Source organism: Bacillus rossius, chromosome 2 (genome assembly GCF_032445375.1).
Source record: "Bacillus rossius redtenbacheri isolate Brsri chromosome 2, Brsri_v3, whole genome shotgun sequence".
In the NCBI taxonomy this organism is placed as follows: domain Eukaryota; kingdom Metazoa; phylum Arthropoda; class Insecta; order Phasmatodea; family Bacillidae; genus Bacillus; species Bacillus rossius.
In genome coordinates, this window is record NC_086331.1 from 125,056,812 (window position 1) to 125,078,631 (window position 21,820).

General features: G+C 34.7%; 1 protein-coding gene across 7 annotated transcripts in view; it reads right to left on the reverse strand.

The window, feature by feature from the left end:
- The window catches only part of LOC134529773 (rho GTPase-activating protein 190), a 179,273-nt gene that overhangs the window by 86,103 nt on the left and 71,350 nt on the right, over positions 1 to 21,820 (reverse strand). For all 7 annotated transcript variants that reach the window (XM_063364201.1, XM_063364197.1, XM_063364199.1 and 4 more), the window contains exons 15-18: positions 19,251 to 19,502; positions 17,820 to 17,998; positions 14,133 to 14,328; positions 9,788 to 9,999 (exon numbers count right to left, since the gene is read on the reverse strand). In XM_063364201.1, coding sequence (XP_063220271.1) covers positions 9,788 to 9,999; positions 14,133 to 14,328; positions 17,820 to 17,998; positions 19,251 to 19,502 — 839 coding nt within the window. The remainder of the gene's footprint in view (positions 1 to 9,787; positions 10,000 to 14,132; positions 14,329 to 17,819; positions 17,999 to 19,250; positions 19,503 to 21,820) is intronic.

A 21,820-nucleotide genomic window follows, 5' to 3' on the forward strand; every position in this document is an offset into this window, starting at 1 on the left:
AAGAACTGTTCTAGCATTTGCCTAGAGTAATTTCAGGAATTATAAAAATCCGAAATCAGGATGGCCAGACCTGGATGCAGCCCTGGTCCTATGGAATTAGAGTCCAGTGTCTTGCTTCATGGCTCAAGACTTGTTTTGTTACATGGAGTGAAATGCTCCACAAAGTGAGGCAGCATATGTTTTGACACGTCTCACCGCCCACCTGTTGGGCGGGGAGGGGGAAGGAGGAAAAAAAGAAGGAAGAGGAAGCCCGGATGTATGATGGTGAAACATTGCAATCACAAGGGAGTATACCAAAAATTTACAGCACACCACCAGCTGGTTCGTGAAAGGTCGCACGAGCGATGGAGTCACCACCCACAAGATGTGACTGTACGGGATTGGACCAGCATCAAGGAGAGCAGCTATGCCAGGGAAAAAAAGAGGCTGAAAAAGTGCTGGAATGTTAGCAATTGGTGCCTGCACCGGAGCAGAGTGAAGTGAGCAGTTAAGTAACATGTTTGACAGGCCGATAGCAAATGAGCCACCATAGTACTTTCAGACTAAGTTACGTACATGAGCATATAATTCCCCACAGCTAACATGAAGACTGTACAGCTCATAATTTTTTAGAGACTTACAAACATTTAAGTAAAATCAAACTGCTTAATGGATGAGAGGCTTCTGTATTACAGGCAATTTTAAGGGGCCTAGTGTTTTAAACTTAGCCACAGAAACTAAAACCACATGTTAGCAAACATACTAAAAAATAATAAAGTTACTCCATTTATGCTGTATTATTCATCGAAATTTGACATGAAAGCAGAACTGTTTCTTAAGGATGACAATGCTTCTCCAAAACCAAACTTGCAAAATGGGTCATAATGATCTTCCCAGTTTTTGTTTATTTCTTATTCTGTAGGTAAGTAAACAGCACAATTTGAATATCATTGGTTTGTGTTTGGATGTCAGTTGATAACACTGATGAAAGCAATATCTTTTCTTTTAAGAGATTAATTTTAAAAAATCTTCCAAAAAAATTCAAAGTTTAAGTAGCAGTTCTGCAAATATTTTACAAAACAAATAGTGTTAAAAACTTGAATAAATTAATTAGTCCGAGTATTCTGCCTATTCTGTCCTGTCATTGAAAGTATTAGGAGATGGATAAGAGGGGCAGCACTGGACTGCACAGGTGGGGGACACGAGTAGACGAGAAAACCCACCAGCTAAAAGTAAACTATGAGGCACTGATGTTTCCAAAACTTAAGACACTCTGGCAACAATTTATTTGAATGTGTAGTTTTAAGGATTTTTGTAAGCCTTAACGTTGGAGGCATTACTAGAACTAAAGACTTTTAACACTCGCAGTAAGCCGAAAATAAATCTGCTGTGCTTATGGAAACACAGAGATGAAACTAGACCCCGACCTTGCGTACAAGGCATGACTAGTTGCAGAGATACCCCACAACTATTGCAGTGCTGTGTTTGTCAGAACTGTAAACATATTGATGACTTAAAGTTATTACAATGGAACTGAGTAAATGTGCCATAATATCAGTTTGTTAACCACCTGGCAATATTTACAATTTGAAATAAGTAATTTGAAGCACACATAATACAGTTGGTACTAGGTGATTTTAACAGCCACATATCATTGGGGTAGCACAGAAATGATCTGAGCTGACAAAAGATAGATAAGTGGACTGTGAGCTGTGGCCTAGCAGTCATTCACAACGGAAAATAGACATTATTTTTGCTACCTACAGTCTTTCTGACATACATGTAGAAAATGTCTACAAACTGATTCAAAAACTCAGCTCTATCTGTACAAGAGTCTATTCTGTTGCCCATAAATTACTCAACTAAAATTTAAAAAAAAAAAATCAAATGAGACAAGACGTTGGAACATAATTTATCTGAGTCACCTATTAAATCGTGGGAATCAGACTCGGCACTGAAAAATATAAATCAGCAGACGATAAGTGCACCAAACAAAGTAAATATTTCAGCCCTGCCACAAAATCTTGGCTACTGTAGTTGTACAACAAACGTCTCAGAGACATTCGTCATGCCCAAGATATGGAGACGAAAAAAAGTTATTACTTTGATGGAACCAGGAAAAACACCAGACAACGAAACGAGTTACCCTGCCACTTGTTCAAGCTTTATGATCACATTAAACTAGAAGCTAATATGACAATAAGCAGGTTTCCTCCTAGGAAAATATTGCACCAGCAAAATACTGAACCTGACAGAACATACTGAGACAGGATTCGAGGAATAAGTTGTCATAGGCTTAGTACAGATAGACTTTATGGTGGCAATTGATACTGTCAACCATAACATGCTGCTTGCTTAAACGTATAATTCGAGAAAAGATTTCTGCTTGGTCAAAGTTTTAAAATTTCTTCTTCAAAATGGATGCTTTTGTGTCTGCCTTAAAATAAAAAATAGCCATTGGAGGAAATAGTTAAGCTTTCACAAGGGAGCGTTCTCTCCCAATTACATGCTTAACATCCACACAAACTACGAACATATTTTACATAATGCAGAGCATTTCTTCTATGTTGAAACCTGACCATTGCAGTTCAAAATTATTCATTACAAGTCAAAAGAAAAATTACCGAAGTATTATCTAGGATGTCACCCACTACAAAAACAATAGTCAAATAACTCATAATTTTTAACAATTTTTTATAGTAATTTTTTCTTCTTCAAATAACACAAATTTACAAGCAATTATTTTGATTTTATCCTGTGTGATGAAAAGGTTCAAATGGGAGAAAAAAAAATATTGTTAATGTATTGCCCCAATTTTTTCTACGTTTGTAGTTTTATCTCATTTTATTTAATATTAACTATAATTTTCTTGAAATAATGTCTACAATACACAGAAACTACTAAAAGAATCTATTACAAGGAATGAAAACTCTTACAAATTATGCTTTGGGAAACATCTTCTCAGCTGTTGAAAACCTATATTTAAAAATAACAAGGAACAGCAATTTAACCTACAAACATATAAATAATTCAGTAATGAACGTTATAATAAACTAAGCGAGTCTCGCCCGCTAGTCTACGGCAAGCCACCCATAAATCCGGGCGATGTTCCAGCAGATAGGGCCAACACCGGAAGTTACATCAGCAGGGGTGAGGACACTTAATCGAAGACTCAAAACAAGTGAGTCATTAGACAGTGATGGCAAGACTTCTTGGCAGTTGACTGCAGAGAGGGCCCGCCCAAAATGCCAACTCTGCCTGCCAACGCAATTTCCAGACAGCGACAAGCACCCGCCCAAAAAACACCACTGAACCGCATCAACACCATCAAAAAAACAAGCAAGCAGTAGAGCATGCAAGCAACAGCAAGCAAGCAGTAGAGCATGCAAGCAACAGCAAGCAACCAGCTTTGCTAGGCACTAGAGCAGGGCGGAGCACGTCACTCACTCACACTGCATTGGGCAGCGGACTCCAGTGGCTCATCCCGCCGCCCATCTGCCCGTGTGACATCACATTCACAATGTGGTTTTTAAATTTTGAGACTGATTAAGTGTAAGTAAGTTATGTATTTGTACCAATGCAGGCCCTTACCCTCACGACTAATGAAACAATTTCGCAAGGGATTTATTATGGTTTATGGTCACATTTAAAACTTTGTTAGGTTTCTTGGCATAAGGTAAACAACAGATCTTTATTAATTTTAGAGGCTTTCATGTTTTAGACATTTGTTTATATGATATTTCACATTAGTTCTTCTTCGAATTATTCCTGATAAATTTACATCATTTAATTAGAGAAAGCTGCTTAAGGTTATTTTTACACATTTCTTGCTGATTGGTTAAGTTTGATGTGTTGTAACAGATTTTTGGTTTACTTTTTGCATGGGAACAGAAATTATGTGATGGTTTCTGTGGACATAGACAGCATAGAATCATTGTCCATTTTCAGCAGTGTAAAAGGTTTTGTTATTGGATGGAAGTTTTAAGGTGCTCTGTGATTGGTTGTTGGATGTCATGTGGGAGTCTCCTTCTTGGTAAAGAAGGACTCTGAACTACTTTGTTGGAGCAACTGAAGTATATTTTTTTGTCTTGCAAGTTTTGTTTTCATCACGTAATAGTTTCTTCGTCTTAAACAGTGTCCACGTTCTGTGTCTAATGAACAGGAAAATAATTCTACAAATTTTATTCACAAATTCTTTTATTTAAGCAAGAAAATCTTCAGAACATGTAGTCTTAACATCGAAAGTAATATTTAATGGCAGTGAACAATATTTTCAGTGCCCAGCAAATTTCTTCAAGTTTTCATACCTATGTAAAAGTTGAACCATTAAGCTTGCTGAGAAGTCTGACTCATTACATATTTGGTATTTATTATTAAGAATTAAGTGTAAGACCAAGAATTTTGTAAAGAACTACTGTAAGTAATCATATTAATTATTGGTAATAGGTTAACTGTAGCGAATATGCTAACCAGCTAAAGGGAGCGCATATTGTTACTGGTAGGAAAGATTTAATTAAGAAAAATAAAGAAACAAAAAACCTACTTTTAAAATGTTATTGATTTTTTGAGGGTTAAGTGTTTTGTAAAGGGTTTCTAATAAATCAAATTTAAATATGTAACCAGGCATGCTCTAGCATGAGGGAATGAAGAGATAGGGATAACAATTGGAACAGTATAAACAATTAGTTAATTGAGGTTAGGCGACTCAAGGCAGAATATGCATTTTGTAATTATAAAGTTTTGAATTGTACTCAACTGAATGACAAATACTTCAACATTACAATGTCCTCAAATGGCTTGATGGCAAAAAAAAAATCAAATGATGCACACATTTTTAGAAAAAGAAAAAAAATTGCTTTTCTACACCATCTCCATTGAAAATATTAAATTGCTTTATATTTTAGGCTGAATTCACAATGTGTGTTTTATGACTGAGTTTTCTTAACACATAATAAATTCAAACACAATCTCTAACCAGTGATTATTACTGGAATGTTTCTAAACTTTTTTACATGTATAGGAGGAATCAGTGTCTAGCTAAGCAATGGTTATGATAAGTGTCAAAAATAAAGTAACATAGTTATTACCTATCGACAATTTTTTTAATTGACAATCAACAGATAGTAAACATTGATGAAGTATTACGTAAAATGTTTCTTCGAAAACACAGATTTTATTTAGATGATAGGAAAGTATGTACTGCAACACAAACAATCTAAAAAGTAAGAACAAGATGCAGTGACCAACATTAATACAAATGCCACGTTTATGTTAAAAAAGTTCAATTATTTTCTAGATATGTAATAATAGGCTACAATAAAAATATAAAGAAACAAACACACAACTGTTAAATGTTAGTTGCTAATGACATAAGTAAATAAGGGATGCAGGTGCTTTAGACAGGTAGAAGATTATTAAAAAAAATTACAATTACACTAATAAAGATATCAGAAAGAAAAAATATATGAATGTACTTTAAAAAAGTTCATGAAGAATTTGAAAAAATAATGTGTGTGTAGGTTCTTCCAGCCTCTCATGGGTTGTCTTTGGTGTGCAAAATGCGGCCTACATGCCCAATTTGCATAAGCAGGATTAAGGGCGTGCCTCCCATTACAGGTCCTGATTTTATATTTATATTAATCACTGATCAACTTTTAGACTTTTTCAATTGTTTAACTTTCACTAAATGAAAAATTTATACAGCGCATATTTTTTTGGATAATTAGCTGCCAAAGTTACATTTTTAATGTTTTTGGGTTGTACAAATAAGGAGAATTTAATTTATTTCAGAACTGAAACTTTTTAGGTTTAACTGCAATGCCACTGGCTACTTCATTATATGGGTTGCATTTCTATCACAAAAACTCATTCCATGTTTCTTGGCTGTCAAAATCGTAACAAATTTGAGAATTTTGAAATGCCAGGTAAAATTAATTAATATTTTCTGGAAGAAATTCAAACCATTTCTTGAAGTAGCCATATTTGTACAACTCAAAAAAGTTAAAAATGTAACTTTGGCAGCTAATTATGCAAAAAGTATGTGCTGTATATATTTTTCATTTCGTGAAAGTTAAACAATTGAAAAAGTCTACACGTTTACCTGTCATTACTGTAAATATAAAATCTTGACCTGAAATGGGAGGCACCCCCTTAAAGCCCAGATCCTTCTTGTTACTATTTGTCTGCACATGAGTACATCACTTGGTAATCGTGGTGAGCATGCGTTAGGTGAGTCATGGCACGAATGTAAATTGTAGTTTTTATTTTACGAGCAATTTGTGATGGTAAAACCATGTATTTATTTGTAACTTTTATTAATTCTTGTTTAAATTTATTTTCTGCAACCACCATATAATTCATATTCAGGCTAAGCTGGTTTTGTATTTTCCCTCAGTATTTGTAGTTATTGAGTGGTTTTCCAATTTTGCCATAATAATGCTTCGCTGCGTCTCCTAGCAAGACGCAACCCATGTTTTTGAGAGTCTACTTGGCTCAAAGAGCTGGTTCTTTTAAAATATTTTTTTTTACTATAGAGTTTGATATTTTGGATTCTGAATCCCCCATTTAATAGCAACTTTGAAATGAAATTTGCCAATTTTATTAAAGTCTTCCCTGGACAGCATGTGCGAGTGTGTCTGCTGTCATGTGACAAGTTTGTTTATTCTTATTATTCACACTGTAATTATAATCTAGTGTCTTTAAGTGCCTAAAGTTATGGGACATTTCTACTAGTGTAAACTCTCGTGAGTTTGAAGAAGTATTCTAGTAATTTTTGTACCTGTATTTATCCTCTGATAATTTTATAACCTTAAGGAAATTATTTAATTATTTTTGTAATTGCATATATTCTTAAATTTTTGTAACTTTCAAGAAGTTGTATATTCTTGCCTTGTAACTAAACCTGTTCATAACTTTTCCTGTAATTTTTGCTCCCTCTGCTCGCACAGGCTGTTATGCCTCATCGGCACCTCACTAGGGTGTGTGATCGAGTAACAGGCGATTTGCCTAAAGTCATTTCGCCTAAAGGCGTTTTGCCTAACATCTATTTGCCTAAAGGCGATTTGCCTAAAGGCGATTTGCCTAACGGAGTTCTGCCTGACGGCGATTTGCCTAACGGCGTTTTGCCTAACTCCGATTTACCAAACGGCATTTTGCCTAACGGCTATTTGCCTAACGGCGTTTTGCCTAAAATGTTACTATGATGACAAAACCTCATTTTGCCTAACAGCATTTTGCTTAACATAACCTAACCTAAACTAACCTAACGGCGTTTTGCCTATCGGCATTTTGCCTATCGGCGTTTTGCCTGTCGGCGTTTTGCCTAACGGCGGTTTGCCTAACGGCGATTTGCCTAATGGCGATTTGCCTAACGGCATTTTGCCTAACGCCCAATGGCGTTTGCCTGCAAGAGGAAAAAGCGTTTTACCTAACGGCGAATTGCCTAATGGCAATTAGCCTAACAGCGTTTTCCCTAACGGTGTTATGCCAAACGGCATTTTTCCTAACGACGTTTTGTCTAACGGCATTTTGCCTAAAATTAGCAAAATGCCCTTAGGCAAAACGTCACATGTTCGTGTGATCTGCTGGTGAATAAAAAGTGTGAAGTGCAGGGTAATGACTGTCACCTGAACGACAATCGACTATCAACCTGGTTTTTTTTATGTTACTTAACTTCATTTCCAGGGACATTCACCATAACATCATCCCCGAATTTATTGTAACTATCAATGTTTCCACGGGTACGCTAGAGCTCAAAACCTGGCACCGTCCGAACCTAAGTTCACTCCCCGTTTTTCACACGCAGCGACCCTTAACGGCAGTGGCCATGGGGGAGCTCAGGTCAGTGGCACCTCACCCAGCATGCATAGTTCGGACTGAGACGAGCCCTGGCTCTGTAGCGGGACATGCCAGGTCCAGGGGTCAGCAAGTGTACGAGAGTTGTGTATACGAGCATAGTGTACCTGGTCGAACACACCCCTGCTGCCTCCCAGCCACATGGCTACGACACGACCCTGAGGAGTCTCATGTGAACGAACGCACACACACACACATTACGCTAGTTGGCGTCTAGGCACATAGGCATCGCAATTCGACATCTAGGGCAGGTAGAGGGGCATCAAGGCATTTCTGTTTTTAAGATTATAATGTTATGTTTCCTTGTGCTATTGAGACGTGTGAAAAATGAAATTAAAATGTTCAGGAACATGCTTTACATGTCCTGACTTGTAAACACAGGCACACGCCTCTTGCATTTTCCGTAACTGAATGGAGTACTAATCATTCCCCTAATTTCCCTGTGTCGCTCATGCAAGATTTCAATCTAGTGGCATCTTCGCAATCCAATACTTTGCAACATTTGTTTCTGTAAGACTTTTGTGACATACAATATAACCTCACATCTGTTAAGAATGGCTACTGTAATTGTAATTGTTTTAAACTGTTTTGAAGCCCAATAATCACAATTATACTTGTGTTCAAACATAATTCACTGCAGCTAATCATACACTGCAAAACTGAAAATGTTGCTACACAAGATGTCAATCAGAACTTTATGAAGAATAAATGAAGAACAAGCCTTTAATAAAACATTTTTGTCCCGCACAACTTTAAACAGAACAAATGAAAAAGTGAAACACAAAATGTAGTATGTAGACATTACCCAGTGGAACTTTAATAAAAACTTACTTTTAATTTTATGTAATACCAATCAGAAACAAGATGAAGTATATTCCTAATTAAGCAAGATATCTGGGTTAAACATATGTACAGAGTCAGCCAACACATCTTTAACCTCTATTTTTGCTGTGCTACTGCAATCCGATTAAAACATTTGTTATCTATCTTTACCTAAAGTTGAGTAATACATATTTATTCACCCATTCACATTTATTAAGGTGTTTGTTTTAAATTAATTTTTCTTTCAGTGGTACTTGATACCGAAGAGTAATTATGTTAGTTTAAAGTTTATCACAGATTTTATACTTGAAAAATATTTTATGATTTATATAGGTAGATCAAATATTAAATATTTAATAACTTAAGTCCTTGGTCACTTGAAAAACTAATGAGGAGACAAAAATGTCTGCATGTTTTTTCTAATAGATGTCACTCCTTAGTGGCCCACATCTTCCCATACAAGTGAAAAAAAATTTTTTTTATTTTTTCCAAGTAGTGATATAGATACTGGTCACCAGCTTGATGCCAATTACTGAACCGCAATGTGAGAGCAAAGCACAGGGAAGGTATATGTTATGCAAATGCACAAGAATTTACCTGGAGTGGGGATAAAACACAACTTGGGAGAAAACCACCCTAGTGCAGGCAGCCGGGACTATAAAAACCAATACCTCGTGAATGCTCAAGCCGGACATGCAACCTAATGACCATACACAATCAGCAAACCAAATACGAACGATGTAGTTATGTTCAAAATGAATGTAGCCTAAAATACATACAGTATATAGAATTTTGACACATGGAAAGCTTAATTGTAACCTATGTGACTCTAAAGTGGGTTAGGTCACTTATTCATTTCTTTTTCTAAAAGTTTTGGCAGAAAAAGTGTGTGTGGGTTTGAACTATGAAGTTTTATATTGCACACATCACTTCATTTTATTCCTGAAAAGATGTTGTTTGCTTAAAAAGGCAACCAAACAAAAACAGTGCTATAATAAAAAACAAAATTCAAACCGAATACATTGATAGATTAAAACTACTAATAAAATTTATGAACTTACCTATTAGTATTTAATACTTGTGAAAAAAAGACTCATATTAAAATAGTACATAGTATTTTCAATATTCCCACCTTTTTTTGATTTTCTGCTCTTTTTCAAATCACTGGGCTTGATAATCAATTCCGAATTTATTTGACTATATTGATCAACATTGGAATAAATATCGCTATCATCACTTTGACTTAATAATCGTTCTTCAGGAATGGACGGAGACAAGGGCTCATTTACACCATCATCAAAAGAAACATCAGTAGGGAGCTGCTCATATATTTCTGAGCCACTTCTGAAAAAAAAAATTATCTCCATCATATATTTAAAACATCATTGAACAAACAAAATATAAAACATTGATAAAATGATTATAAATTATTTTATTTTTGATATTTATACAATTAATCAATTTGAGAAACCGCTAAAAATTAACGAAAAATCTAACTGGCTGATAATAATCTGGACAAATTATCAATTTCTTTTGGATTTAGATTGCCAGCCAAACAGTTATGGACACCTTAAATAGCTAACACTATAGATACACGACACAAATAGCTACATGTTAAATATAGTCAATACACATAGTCACATTACATAAATAACACACACATATACATATCATACATCTACATACATATCTTTGGTATACTGCCAAAAGTGACCCAGTCAGAAGTGGCATAACTGAATAAGTAAACTCCATAAATTTTTTACAAACATTTTAGTTATTGAGATTTGGTCAGAAAAGCTACATTTTTAATCCTGGTACATTGATTGAGATACTGACTTGAGCATTTTTTTGAGTTATACTGCTGCCCTTTATTAAGCAGATAGTAATTTAATCTCATTTTTGCATAGTTTGACTTGGTCACTTTTGGCAGTATACAAAGTAGCCTTTACATTTAAAATAAAATGGAATTAATTTAACTAAATATAAAATTATTTATTTACAAGTATTACTCATTTATTTTATTTCATTTTTTAATAGATTTTTGTGGGTTTAATAGTTGTGCGATGTTCATAAAATGTCCAGTATTGAAGTCTACATGGAATTACAATGAGGGAAACCACAAAACATTAGTAAAACCTCAATGACACAAACCTGGAGAAATCTAGAATTATATATTAAGTAATCATACAGAAAATGTGTTTGGTTAATGGAGAAACGATTAGTCATTTATTACAAATGAAAGACTTCAGCACGTGATATTTCATCCGACAGTTGACATTGTATCAGGGAACAGAATGGGAGTGATGAAAATATTTTAAGAACCTAAAAATGACAGAGATGGTCGAACGCAACAGTCAAAAACTCTAACCTTGACGTGCCCTTGAAGTCTTGGGAGTGAGGGCAAGTTGACAGAACGAAGGAAATATTTGTTTTGACTGCTGAATGCCTAAATCAGCATGGGCCACCTTACAAATATGAGAGGCCAGAGCATCCCACCTTGCAAGATTACAGATGAATAATTAACGCTATTAGAGATCGTTACTTCAATGAAAACTTTGCAGTTAATGCGAGTAGTTCTTTAATCTGATGTCAGGGGGCCTGCGCATGCTTATAGGCTCACGGGGTGATGAATAATATGGGCGCCACAGTATATTTAAGGGCATACGGACCGGCAGGGACTCTTGTTACAAGGTTGTGACGTAGCACATGGGGTACAATACTCAGAATAAACCCTGGTTAAGAGCTAGTGCAATCCTTTAAAGACCCGGGTCTCTGGTGCGACGCTGACGTACTTACCACATGCCTTACACTTAGAGGTCACAGACACATTTTATTGCACATCCGTAATTACCACATGCCTTACACTTACAGGTCACAGACACATTTTATTGCACATCCGTAATTACCACATGCCTTACACTTACAGGTCACAGACACATTTTATTGCACATCCGTACTTACACACCTTCATTACACATTGATATCGAATGGTACCTGCCAACTTGGCAAAAACACCATCAGTAAGATTTGAAAAACACTAAATTTTGCGTAAATAATATGCGATTATTCAATCAGTGTTTGTGAAAGTGCATAAGTGCAGCAACATTTTAAACATTGATAGTTTAATGGATGCATATCTGTATCTACTTAATACCTAAAGAACTAATTAAAGTTCTTATTAAAAAAATTAATTAATAAAACCAAAGCCTAATTGATTTAAATATAGGTGAACTTACCAAGAGATATAATCTGTTGTTTTAGATTGCAGTTAATATTTTTTTTAAGTCATATGCATTTACAAAAGTTCAACATAAAAACGTATGTGGAGTCTATATTGTTCAAATCTGTACACTGTAATATTCTTACATCGTAACTTTTCCGTAAATAAAATAATTAAAATCAGAAAATACTGTTTTTGAACACTAAAGTTATTCCACTATTCTAAAAACAGCATTTCTATATTCGTACTGGTTTATGAGAAATTACGACTTATAGATTACTGATTCCATTTCTTTGAATATAGCAGCAGTTTTCATGCGCCCACAACTATACTTCTGAAGTCAGGAACATTTTCCAGAACAAATTTCCAGCGTGACCTGCTACACTAAATGAAATGTTACGTTTTATTAAAAACCTGGTTAAATGGCATTCTGCTTGAATCATACCCATGGCATTGGTATGGCTCGTCAAAAAGAAACTAATTTTTTTTTTGTTTTCCTCAGCAGATTTCACATTACTAACGTGTTTCAAACACTTTGTATGATGAGAAACAGCATTCTTTCACCATGAAAAACATTTAAATTACAACGGCACATGCTGCACAACGCATAGTTCGGGCCTTTTTCACTGTGCTGATACATGAAAATTGTTCCGAATATGCCAACCTAAACACATGTCAAGATTATGATGGCACAAGCAACCTCACTGAATACTAAATATCTTCATACACAAGTATTAAACTTCCAAAGATGTACAGAACAATACAACCTAACAGCACATGCCGCCATTTCCGCCACGGAACTAGACGTCATGTAAATAAATTTTATTTTGGGTTGTTTTACAGAGAGAAAAAAAGGGAGGAATTGTACAGTTTGTCAGCTCGATTTAGTTCCATAAAATGTTTTTCACCTTTTCTTGTATACTTGACAAAAATATTGTAACAGAAACTAAACAAAAACAATAAAAATATTTCCACTACCAGAAAAAAAGACAGAAATAAATCGTAAACTTGAAAAGTGTAAGATATTTAGAATTTCAGTACAACCTCAATGTAGATTATTTTCCATACAAATGATGGGAAAACCGTAAAAGTTGGCAGGTATGTGAAACTGTTAAAATATCCTAAGGCACAAATAGTTATATGCGAGGTTTGATCATCCTCGTGGCCGAATAGAAATCTATGAATTGCTTTCAGACTTGAAAAGGGGTTAACAAATTAATATTTAAACCGTCTTGACACCTAAGACGAGGACTGAGGATATTAAGAAAGTACTAAATAAAAAGAATGAAGTGTACAGTGATTATCTACGATGAAGTTCTCAGGTGCACAAAGCGGCTTGCCTCCTGGGGTGACGACTCCAGACTGGGCCAGATATAAGACAAGCGGCGTCTGACCAGCACCCTTCCCACCCTCGCTGCTGACCGTTAAGTTATACCTTAGTCGTGCCGCATACGGAAAACACACATGACAAAATGCTTCACACAATTTAAATATGGTAACCATTACAATATTTGCATTTAAGTATGCTAAGTATGAAAATTTGTTGCTGCTCAGGGGTGCATTTAGAAATGTCCAAGTCCACTTGGAGACAATAGAATAAATGAAAGTTATTTATTTTAATGGTAAATAAGCGTAGCTGATAAGAACAAAACCCTTAGTAATAAAATAAACAAGTTACTATTTACTATTTAGAGTAATATCTAAGTCACTCTCACAAACCCTCAGCCGGGAATGGGTGGCATGCTATTTGAATAGGCTCACGCACATGGCTAGCTGCAATGGGGTTTGTTTACATATTGAAAAGAAGAGCTAGGGAGGGGGTAGGAAAGGAAGCAAGAAAGAGTTGCATCAGTCTTCAGTGGGCGGAGCCCTGAACTATGTCAAATCATAACTCACAGGGTCAATATCACTTTTTAGTTTATTAATTACCTTTAAGTGATTCAATGTTGAAGGTCTTTGACTGTTAAAGTAGCAGGGCTCCAATAATACTTTTTGTTTTCCATTGTACATAAATGTGATTAAAAAACAATAAAATGTGTCACTTATTTTTACTTTCACATAAACTTCTTATATAAACGTAAACAGTAGTGCTGCATTATTTTTTTTAACTATTGAAGACTATAGAGTTTTCTCAACAAAATGAAAAGAAAATATGCATTGGAATTTTGTATTAAATAGTCCTATTATAATACAAATTACAATATAATAGTGTTACAGAAATTATTATTTTATTAAAACAAAATATGCAAATACTTACCCCTCAGTTGATCCTACTTTTATATGGTAGCTCTCATTTCTAGGTGGTGGGAGAGGATGCCGATTTGTCCTTTCTAACGAAACTTCTCCAGAACTATTTAGATCATTTAAATTAACTGGTTCCTCCATGTGAAAGGCTTGCTCGATTTCTGGCTTCTTTTCCCAAACCTCCTTAAAGAATGGAGTGAAAAATGCAGCTGAAAACAAACATCATCTGCTGTTTATTGTAAATATCTTCATAAACATAATATACTTAATGGGATAAATGAAATTCTTTGTTATAGTTAACATAAACTCAAACCAAAGATTTAACAAATAATTAAAAACAAAAACTAAAAAATAATGATAATAAAACATGATACATACACTAGAAACAAGCACAAACCAAATCTGTTAGTCATGCCGTAAACTCTAGTATATGCTTGACAATCAGTGTTTCAACCTTGACTAAACTAACATATATAATGTGTGAAAATTAAGTAATGAGACTCAATTTTTTTCAATTTTTTTATTTGAATAGAATTATAATATAATTCAGTATTGTCTTTCTTAAACTAACTTCCTTGGGAAGCCACAAGGTGCTGGAGACAGTTCTACTAATTCTCACAGCAGTGCTGGAACTCTGATACAGGAATAGCCTTCAGCTGGTCTGTTAGAGCCATTTTGAATGTTTTCGAGTGTTCCAAAACTATGTCCCATTAGGTGAATTTTCAATCTCGGGAAGAGGAAATAAGACACATGAGACTCAAGTCAGGCAAATAAGGAAGCTGAGGAGCTACAAGAATGCTTTACTGGCCAAAAACTCGTTTACCGAAATTGCTGTGAGACAAGGCGCATTGTCATGATACAACACCTATTTATTATTGATGTTTGGTCTCACAAGCATTACCCTTTTTTGAATTTTATTATAATACAGCTAAACCTAAAATATTTTATTTTACTCTACCACTATATGGTGATAATACTGCATAAATCAGTTATTTTCATAGTAATGTAGATAAATACAAGGTAAGTGTGTAAGGACCCTTTGCGACGAAATGAAAATTAAACTTGTAGCAAGTTTTAATCTTCCAAATAATAATTTCCTTTATTCCTTTCTTGAGATCTTGAGATAAAACTGTTCTGCTACTTCCTTGATGTGTACTTTATCAAAAACTTTATGAACACAGGCACCTAAATGCACTAAAGGTAACTCTCAGTAATATATATATATATATATGTATATATATGTATATGTGTATATATATGTATATTTTTCACGTATAATTTCTTTCGATAGTGTTTATTGATAAAACAGTTTTTTTTTTCAGTAGATGTAAATTTCTTGAAGTAATATTTTTTTTTACGTTGACTTAGTAAATATTATTTATTTAAAAATAAATTATTATTTTTAAAACTTTCTAACGAACACTGTGTTATTTATTATTACCAACAATCAGTAACACAACACTTGTTAAAAGTCAGCACAAAACTAAATGAAGGTACGTACGCCATGGGTCCTAGGTGGCTGTGACTACTGAGGTGTCATGCTTATGTGAAGAGGGTCCGAAGTGCTAAACCAACTCTCGGCATTACTCAATTTTATCAACATGAGTGTTTCAAATGTAGTTCACACCCTAAAGTAACTATGAAAATCTTATCAGTGCATAACTAACTGTATGAGGCAAAACGTTAAACCCATAGTTTAATTAGTACTTATTTAAGTTGGGCGTATAAAATTTCTCTGAATGACAACTTCTTGGAAATACCAGCATTTAGCATTAGAGCTCGGCAGAAACGTCAAGCTTAGACAAAAACAAGTTACTAGAGTAGGTACACCTACCTCCTTTACTAATAGTGCCATGGTCAAGCCTTGTTTCTCTACATCTTCTCTTCAACATCAGTCTAAAGGTTTATAGTAGCACACCAGTGTAAATAATACTGATGTGTGTCCTCATCTATACCACACTTTTTTTAATTTGATTTTACTTTATTTTTATCTACTAAAAATATTGTGGGTAAATTATTTTCGGGAAGGGAGGGGGGACAAAATAAAACATTAATTGTTGGGAGAGTACAAGTCCCCCAAACCCAGTTGCAGTGTCCATATGCTAAGCCTATTTATCAGGCATTTTACTGTCACGGTTGGTGTCCATATAAAAAGCCTACTTATCAGGCATTTTACTGTCACAGTTACCACATTCTATCAACTTATGAGTACAAATTTGCGGTCATGGCCTTTAATGGGATAGCATAGATTTGGTTGCTTTCAACGTCTTGTTTGATTTTATATGGTATAAGTAAATTTTTTTCAGTCTTGTTTCGTTAATTCCTTGTGAATGCAGGATCTTAAAACGTAATTTTTGTTGTTATTTCGTGCCTCTGTATTGAAGCTTGTCATGTGCAAGAAATAAATAGGCCCTACATTTTCCTTTTTGTAAGCTGTAGCTCACGCCAATACTGTTACTCCCACAGTTTTATTTACCCCTTTGCATGAGCTTATCATCCCAATGCAGTATGTAAAGTGAACCTTGTTGATAATGTTGCAATTTGTTAAAGTCATGAATCTTTTTACAATATTGTGATATGTTAAAATCACAAACATTCATAAACCTCTTGTGGCAATATGTGCCAAGTAGAAGATGAGATAAGGTCTAAATTTATCAAGTTCGGATTTTTTGTCTTGTTTTAGTAAATATTTTATATCTTCCTAGTGCGAAGGAAGTTTTGGGTACAAACTATAACCTTGGCTGCTCTTTTTTATTTCAATATCATGTAAACCTAATAAAATTAACTAACTCCATGTAAAACTATTATTCTATTCTATGTTCAAGATTCAAATAAAATCTCAAATTTTTGAGAATTTTTTTTTTGTGGCAATGTGATGTAAATCTTGGCTCTATTTTTGAAATGTGTATTGGATATTTTTGAGAATCATATTGTTTCATATACATTTTACGTAAAAAAAAATTTTTAGGTTCAATGTAACAACCCTAACTGTTAAAAAATTACCATTTCACTACTATACAAGGAATATGTAATTTATTAGTTGATAGATAAAACACAGCTAGGTCAATCAATAATTCCAATTATTTTGATTCATCAATGGCCATATCTGCAAAGATGATGGTCATTTTACTTAGAGCACATAAACTTATTATGTACTATTACATTTTATTAATGAAAAGTCAACTTTTTTTGCAGGAGACCTGTATATACGACATACGTGCAACCAAGCATGTTCCAATATTTTTAAATTTTGTTAATTTGCAACACAACGGTTTTATGAACAGATGTAAATCAAGAACATTAGCTAATAAAATAATAATGAGATTTTTAAAATGCACCACAATTGGCTAAGACAGAAAAGACTCTCTGTGCATTGCTTCTTCAACTGTTCTACAACACAGAAAAATGTTCAAATATTTGGTTTTGCACTTGTTACTAATTACAACTTACATAAAACAAAAACAAAAGTTTTTATGTCACAACCTTTATTCCTGCAGTCTGTGACTATTTCAATAAATCATTACATATTTGCTGTAAAAAATTACATAAATTATAAACCAGCACCAAGGAAAACATTGAAAACCCTATAGTAGTCTAAATGCTGTGAAATCTGAAGTATTAAATGAATGTAATTATTTTTTTAAACATAAATGAATAATGAAACATAATAGTGGTATCAAATATACTTACTTATACTTACTTTTTTGCTGACAAGATGAAGTAGATGTCATAAAATGGGCTTGTAATCTATCTGCTGTCGCGTTTCCTTCCGTTATCAACAAATGACACAAATCATTACTAAAAAATGCATTAGCACCTCCTACATCGGTCACAGCCAAGATTTGGATGGGTAAATTTGGAATGTTCATAGAAAAAGCACTGGAACAAAAATAAACCATGCATCAACCTTACAAGCTTTTAATCAAAATATATATAAAAATATTTAATCAAAATGTTACAGATACAAATATTCTATCATATAAATTCTAGGCAAAATCAACTTAACTATTAGGGGCATGAAAAAAATACACTTTTACTAACTCACTTCCAAATATTCCATAAAAACAATAATAAATGATTTCTAACCGTATCACTTTTTAACTGGGTTTTGCACAAAGTTCTGGGAAAAAAATCTGTCAGGTTATTCCTTGCACCAAATAATAAAAAAGTTAAGCAATTACCTAATCACTAAAGGCAAAAACACTGAAATTCAACTCAATATACCACAAACCACTTTTACGCTGTTTTAACGTGTATTATCTGCTTCGGCCAACTTTCTCTACTATCAGGCAATTAAGTGATTGTGTACAGTTAACTAGGTTTGCTTTGTCATGAGATCAGTTTACTCAATCACTACAGGTTTTAACTAGCTGTTTCTTAATGCTTGGATAGTATTCAAATTTGTTACATGGTGGTATTTCACACTTGAAAGTAAGAACATTGGAATGTATGTTCAATATGTTGCCAGATAATTATGACGATTGACAAATATTTATAAAACTATTATTATTTTTAAAAAAAAAAGCTCTGTTCAGCTGTAAAACTCCTAAAAACCAATTTATAGTTCATAGGTGGTGGTTTGACACAATAGAAAGAAATAATATATGGTGCATTTGTTAAATGATTGATTTACAACCAAGAGTTTACTTCTGTGTCTCATTACTGCTACACTGTGTTTAAGTAATTAAAATTAGCACTTAAAAACTAACGTAAATGAATTAAATTCTGCATTTAACTAAAAAAAATTTGATAAACGAAATATATATATATATTTTTTTTTAAATTTCCATACATTATGAAGTTGGACTTGATAGTTATAAGTAGTGACTGATTCAACAACCAAACCATCAGATTGCTTTCTGTGGTTTAAAAATGGTTTTTGCAATCATCTCATCATAAACTGTAAAAATATGTTGGTTTTTTTTCCCCCATTTAAAAATGAGAGAATAATTACAAATAAAAAATTAAAGTTAAAGGAAAACAATATGATAATATTTTTTTTAATGTATATCCATTTCATGAAAACATTCAAGCACAAGCCATTTAGCAACTGCAATAAATATTCAAGCAGATATAACATTTTTTAATGTACAAAATGTATTTAAAGAGCATAAGCAAAAATTCAACTTACTTCAGTGTTGCTAGAGAAGCCTTTCTTTTCGTGGAATACACCAAAATAAAGCCATGTACAAGCTCATCCCTAAATGCATTTGCTCCATGGAATGATGAAATTATAACTTCCACTTTTCGTTTCGAATCACCAAGAAATGTTTCCAGGATTATGCTACGTTCACCGCTCAGAAAACAACACTGGTGGCTTAGTAAAGGTCCCAAAATATTTTCCACCGAATATGGATCTCCACAGAACATACACAATATAATCCTAAAACAAGAAATAAGAGAATTAAAATTAACCACAACAAACATGTTATATAGTTCATTTTAACACTTCTCAAGTAATGTTAAAAACAATACAATTTAATACATAAATTTCATTATAATCAAAAGAAACTGAAAATAAGTTTTCAACATGATCATGATGAAAGTTATTTTCTTGACGATAAAACTTAATACATTCTTATCCCACTTTACTTGGTGAAAAATTTAGTATATCTTTATAAACAATGAATGAATAAAACTATATTACACTGGCACTAACCCTTGGTGTCCCAGCTGTTCCACTAACACCGCTAGGTGCACAGCTATGACAACGAATAGGGGCTGCAAGGTCAATGGTCTTCAAACCTACCACTACTCCCCTCCCCCAGCTTCTGACCAGGACAGCTGCATGTTGATGCCCTTGTGTTAACTTCTATTGTCCTGACGAGTCAGCACCATCCTGGAGGGCCTACAACTGTCATCAAACCACCTGGTGACAACATGCCTTGGGAGCAACCAGTCTCCATGCTCTGTGAACTGGCGCCAACTGACGCCTCAGCGATTTTCACCCGTAACAGAACAGTCAGAAAGGCAGTAGACAACAAATGGTGGCTAACGTGGGAAACTTTCACTAGAATTCAGTTCAATTAAATGTTGTGTAGTTGCCAATATGGAAACGTATAAACCCAGCTAAGGTAAACAAAGAGCAAAATTACAAAAATGTCTATTCCAAATTTGTGTGCACATAAATAGGAAGACAAAAATTATTTTTGTAGCAACCCAACACCACCGCTAACACGAATGCATTTTCTACAGGACACGTGAATCTACCCAATTAACCCCCCCCCCCCCCCCGGAACTTTCGAGCCAAAGCCGGGTACTACCAGCCTCACCTCCCTGGCCCGACAACTGCTCGGCTGAATAATGGGGACTATATCTAATACGTATGTGCCAACGTCAGACTATCATTCACATTCAAAGCTGATGTATAATTATTTTTAATAATGATTACGGTCCACACCCACTCAGCTGTCCTCTGCAACGTGCAGACAGATTGGGCTAATTTCGCGGAGGGGGGGGGGGGGGGGGGGGGAGGCAATTGACTTTGTCCGGGGCTATGCCCATCTGAGCCCGATATGCAACCACTCCCAATATCTCTTTCTTACATATAATAATTAATAGTGTAAGACTGTTTTAAGGTAATTAATGATCAGTATTGCAAACCTTTTGTCTTTAGGTCGAAAGTGCTTTTGTTTTTCAGCTACTATAAACAATCAGACATTTTGTTTTTTGAATAGCATTCAACTTCAACGGACCCGGACTGCATAAGGCCATTCTTTAGTCTAGTATTTGAATTGTCCGAGCTGTCAGGGTCACTGTCCTTACAGGTTGGGTTCGCCGTTTCATGTACGTGTAGCGTGCACAGGGCTACTGTTGTGTCGGTTTTAAAAGCTTGACTTAAGTTAATTTTCAAATGTCTCCATCACAATATTATGAACATTTCCATTGTTTGTAGTGGCAGCAATGCTCTAATACATCAAGTTTTTGTTCGCATCTAACTTTACAGTGCTGGTGATATACTTATTTACAATGTAATAAATTCAACAACGTTAAGTTTGATATGTACGGCTGGCACACGTAGCTAATAAATGATGCAAGTTCAAAGTATGGAGTACTACGAAAAGTGAAAAGGGTACTGGTGGATTTTTAGGTTAGGACACTTTCATTTTTCAGTAAAATCTGCTGAAAATTAACAAGTGTATTGTGAATCGGCAAAAATGCTGATTCAACTGAATATTGGCAAAATCAGCTTCTGCCAATTCATATCGACACAGCTCTACTGGGAACGAGCGGCCGCAGGTTGAGGCCGGCGGAATTCTTGGAATGTCCTGACTCCTACAACTGACCTTGCCTATAGTCTTGGGCAAGATTCTCTCCCTGGAACAGCTGGGCTGCACACAGCGTGCTGGATACGAGCGGTCTGCTCTTCAACTGTTGGTCATGCCAATAGTCTGGGCAGTGATTGGTCGGCAAGCCCCAGATTGTGGTTTATGGCATGATCTGTGAGTGAACTATTCCACAAATCTTGGGCAAGTTGGCACTCTAGCCGTTTGTAGTATTTAAAAGTGACCGAGGGCCTCATAGGAGGAAGTTGAAGTTGGTAGGGAGAGAGTTTTTGACGATGATGATATTGTTTGGTGTCGTGTCATAAGTATCAGAGGATCGGACGACCCTCAAAAGGTCATCACAGCATATAGTTAAGTATCTAGTTTTATTTCATTTAAAATGTACGTAGGATGTGACTTCCATGGCGTAGCTTTC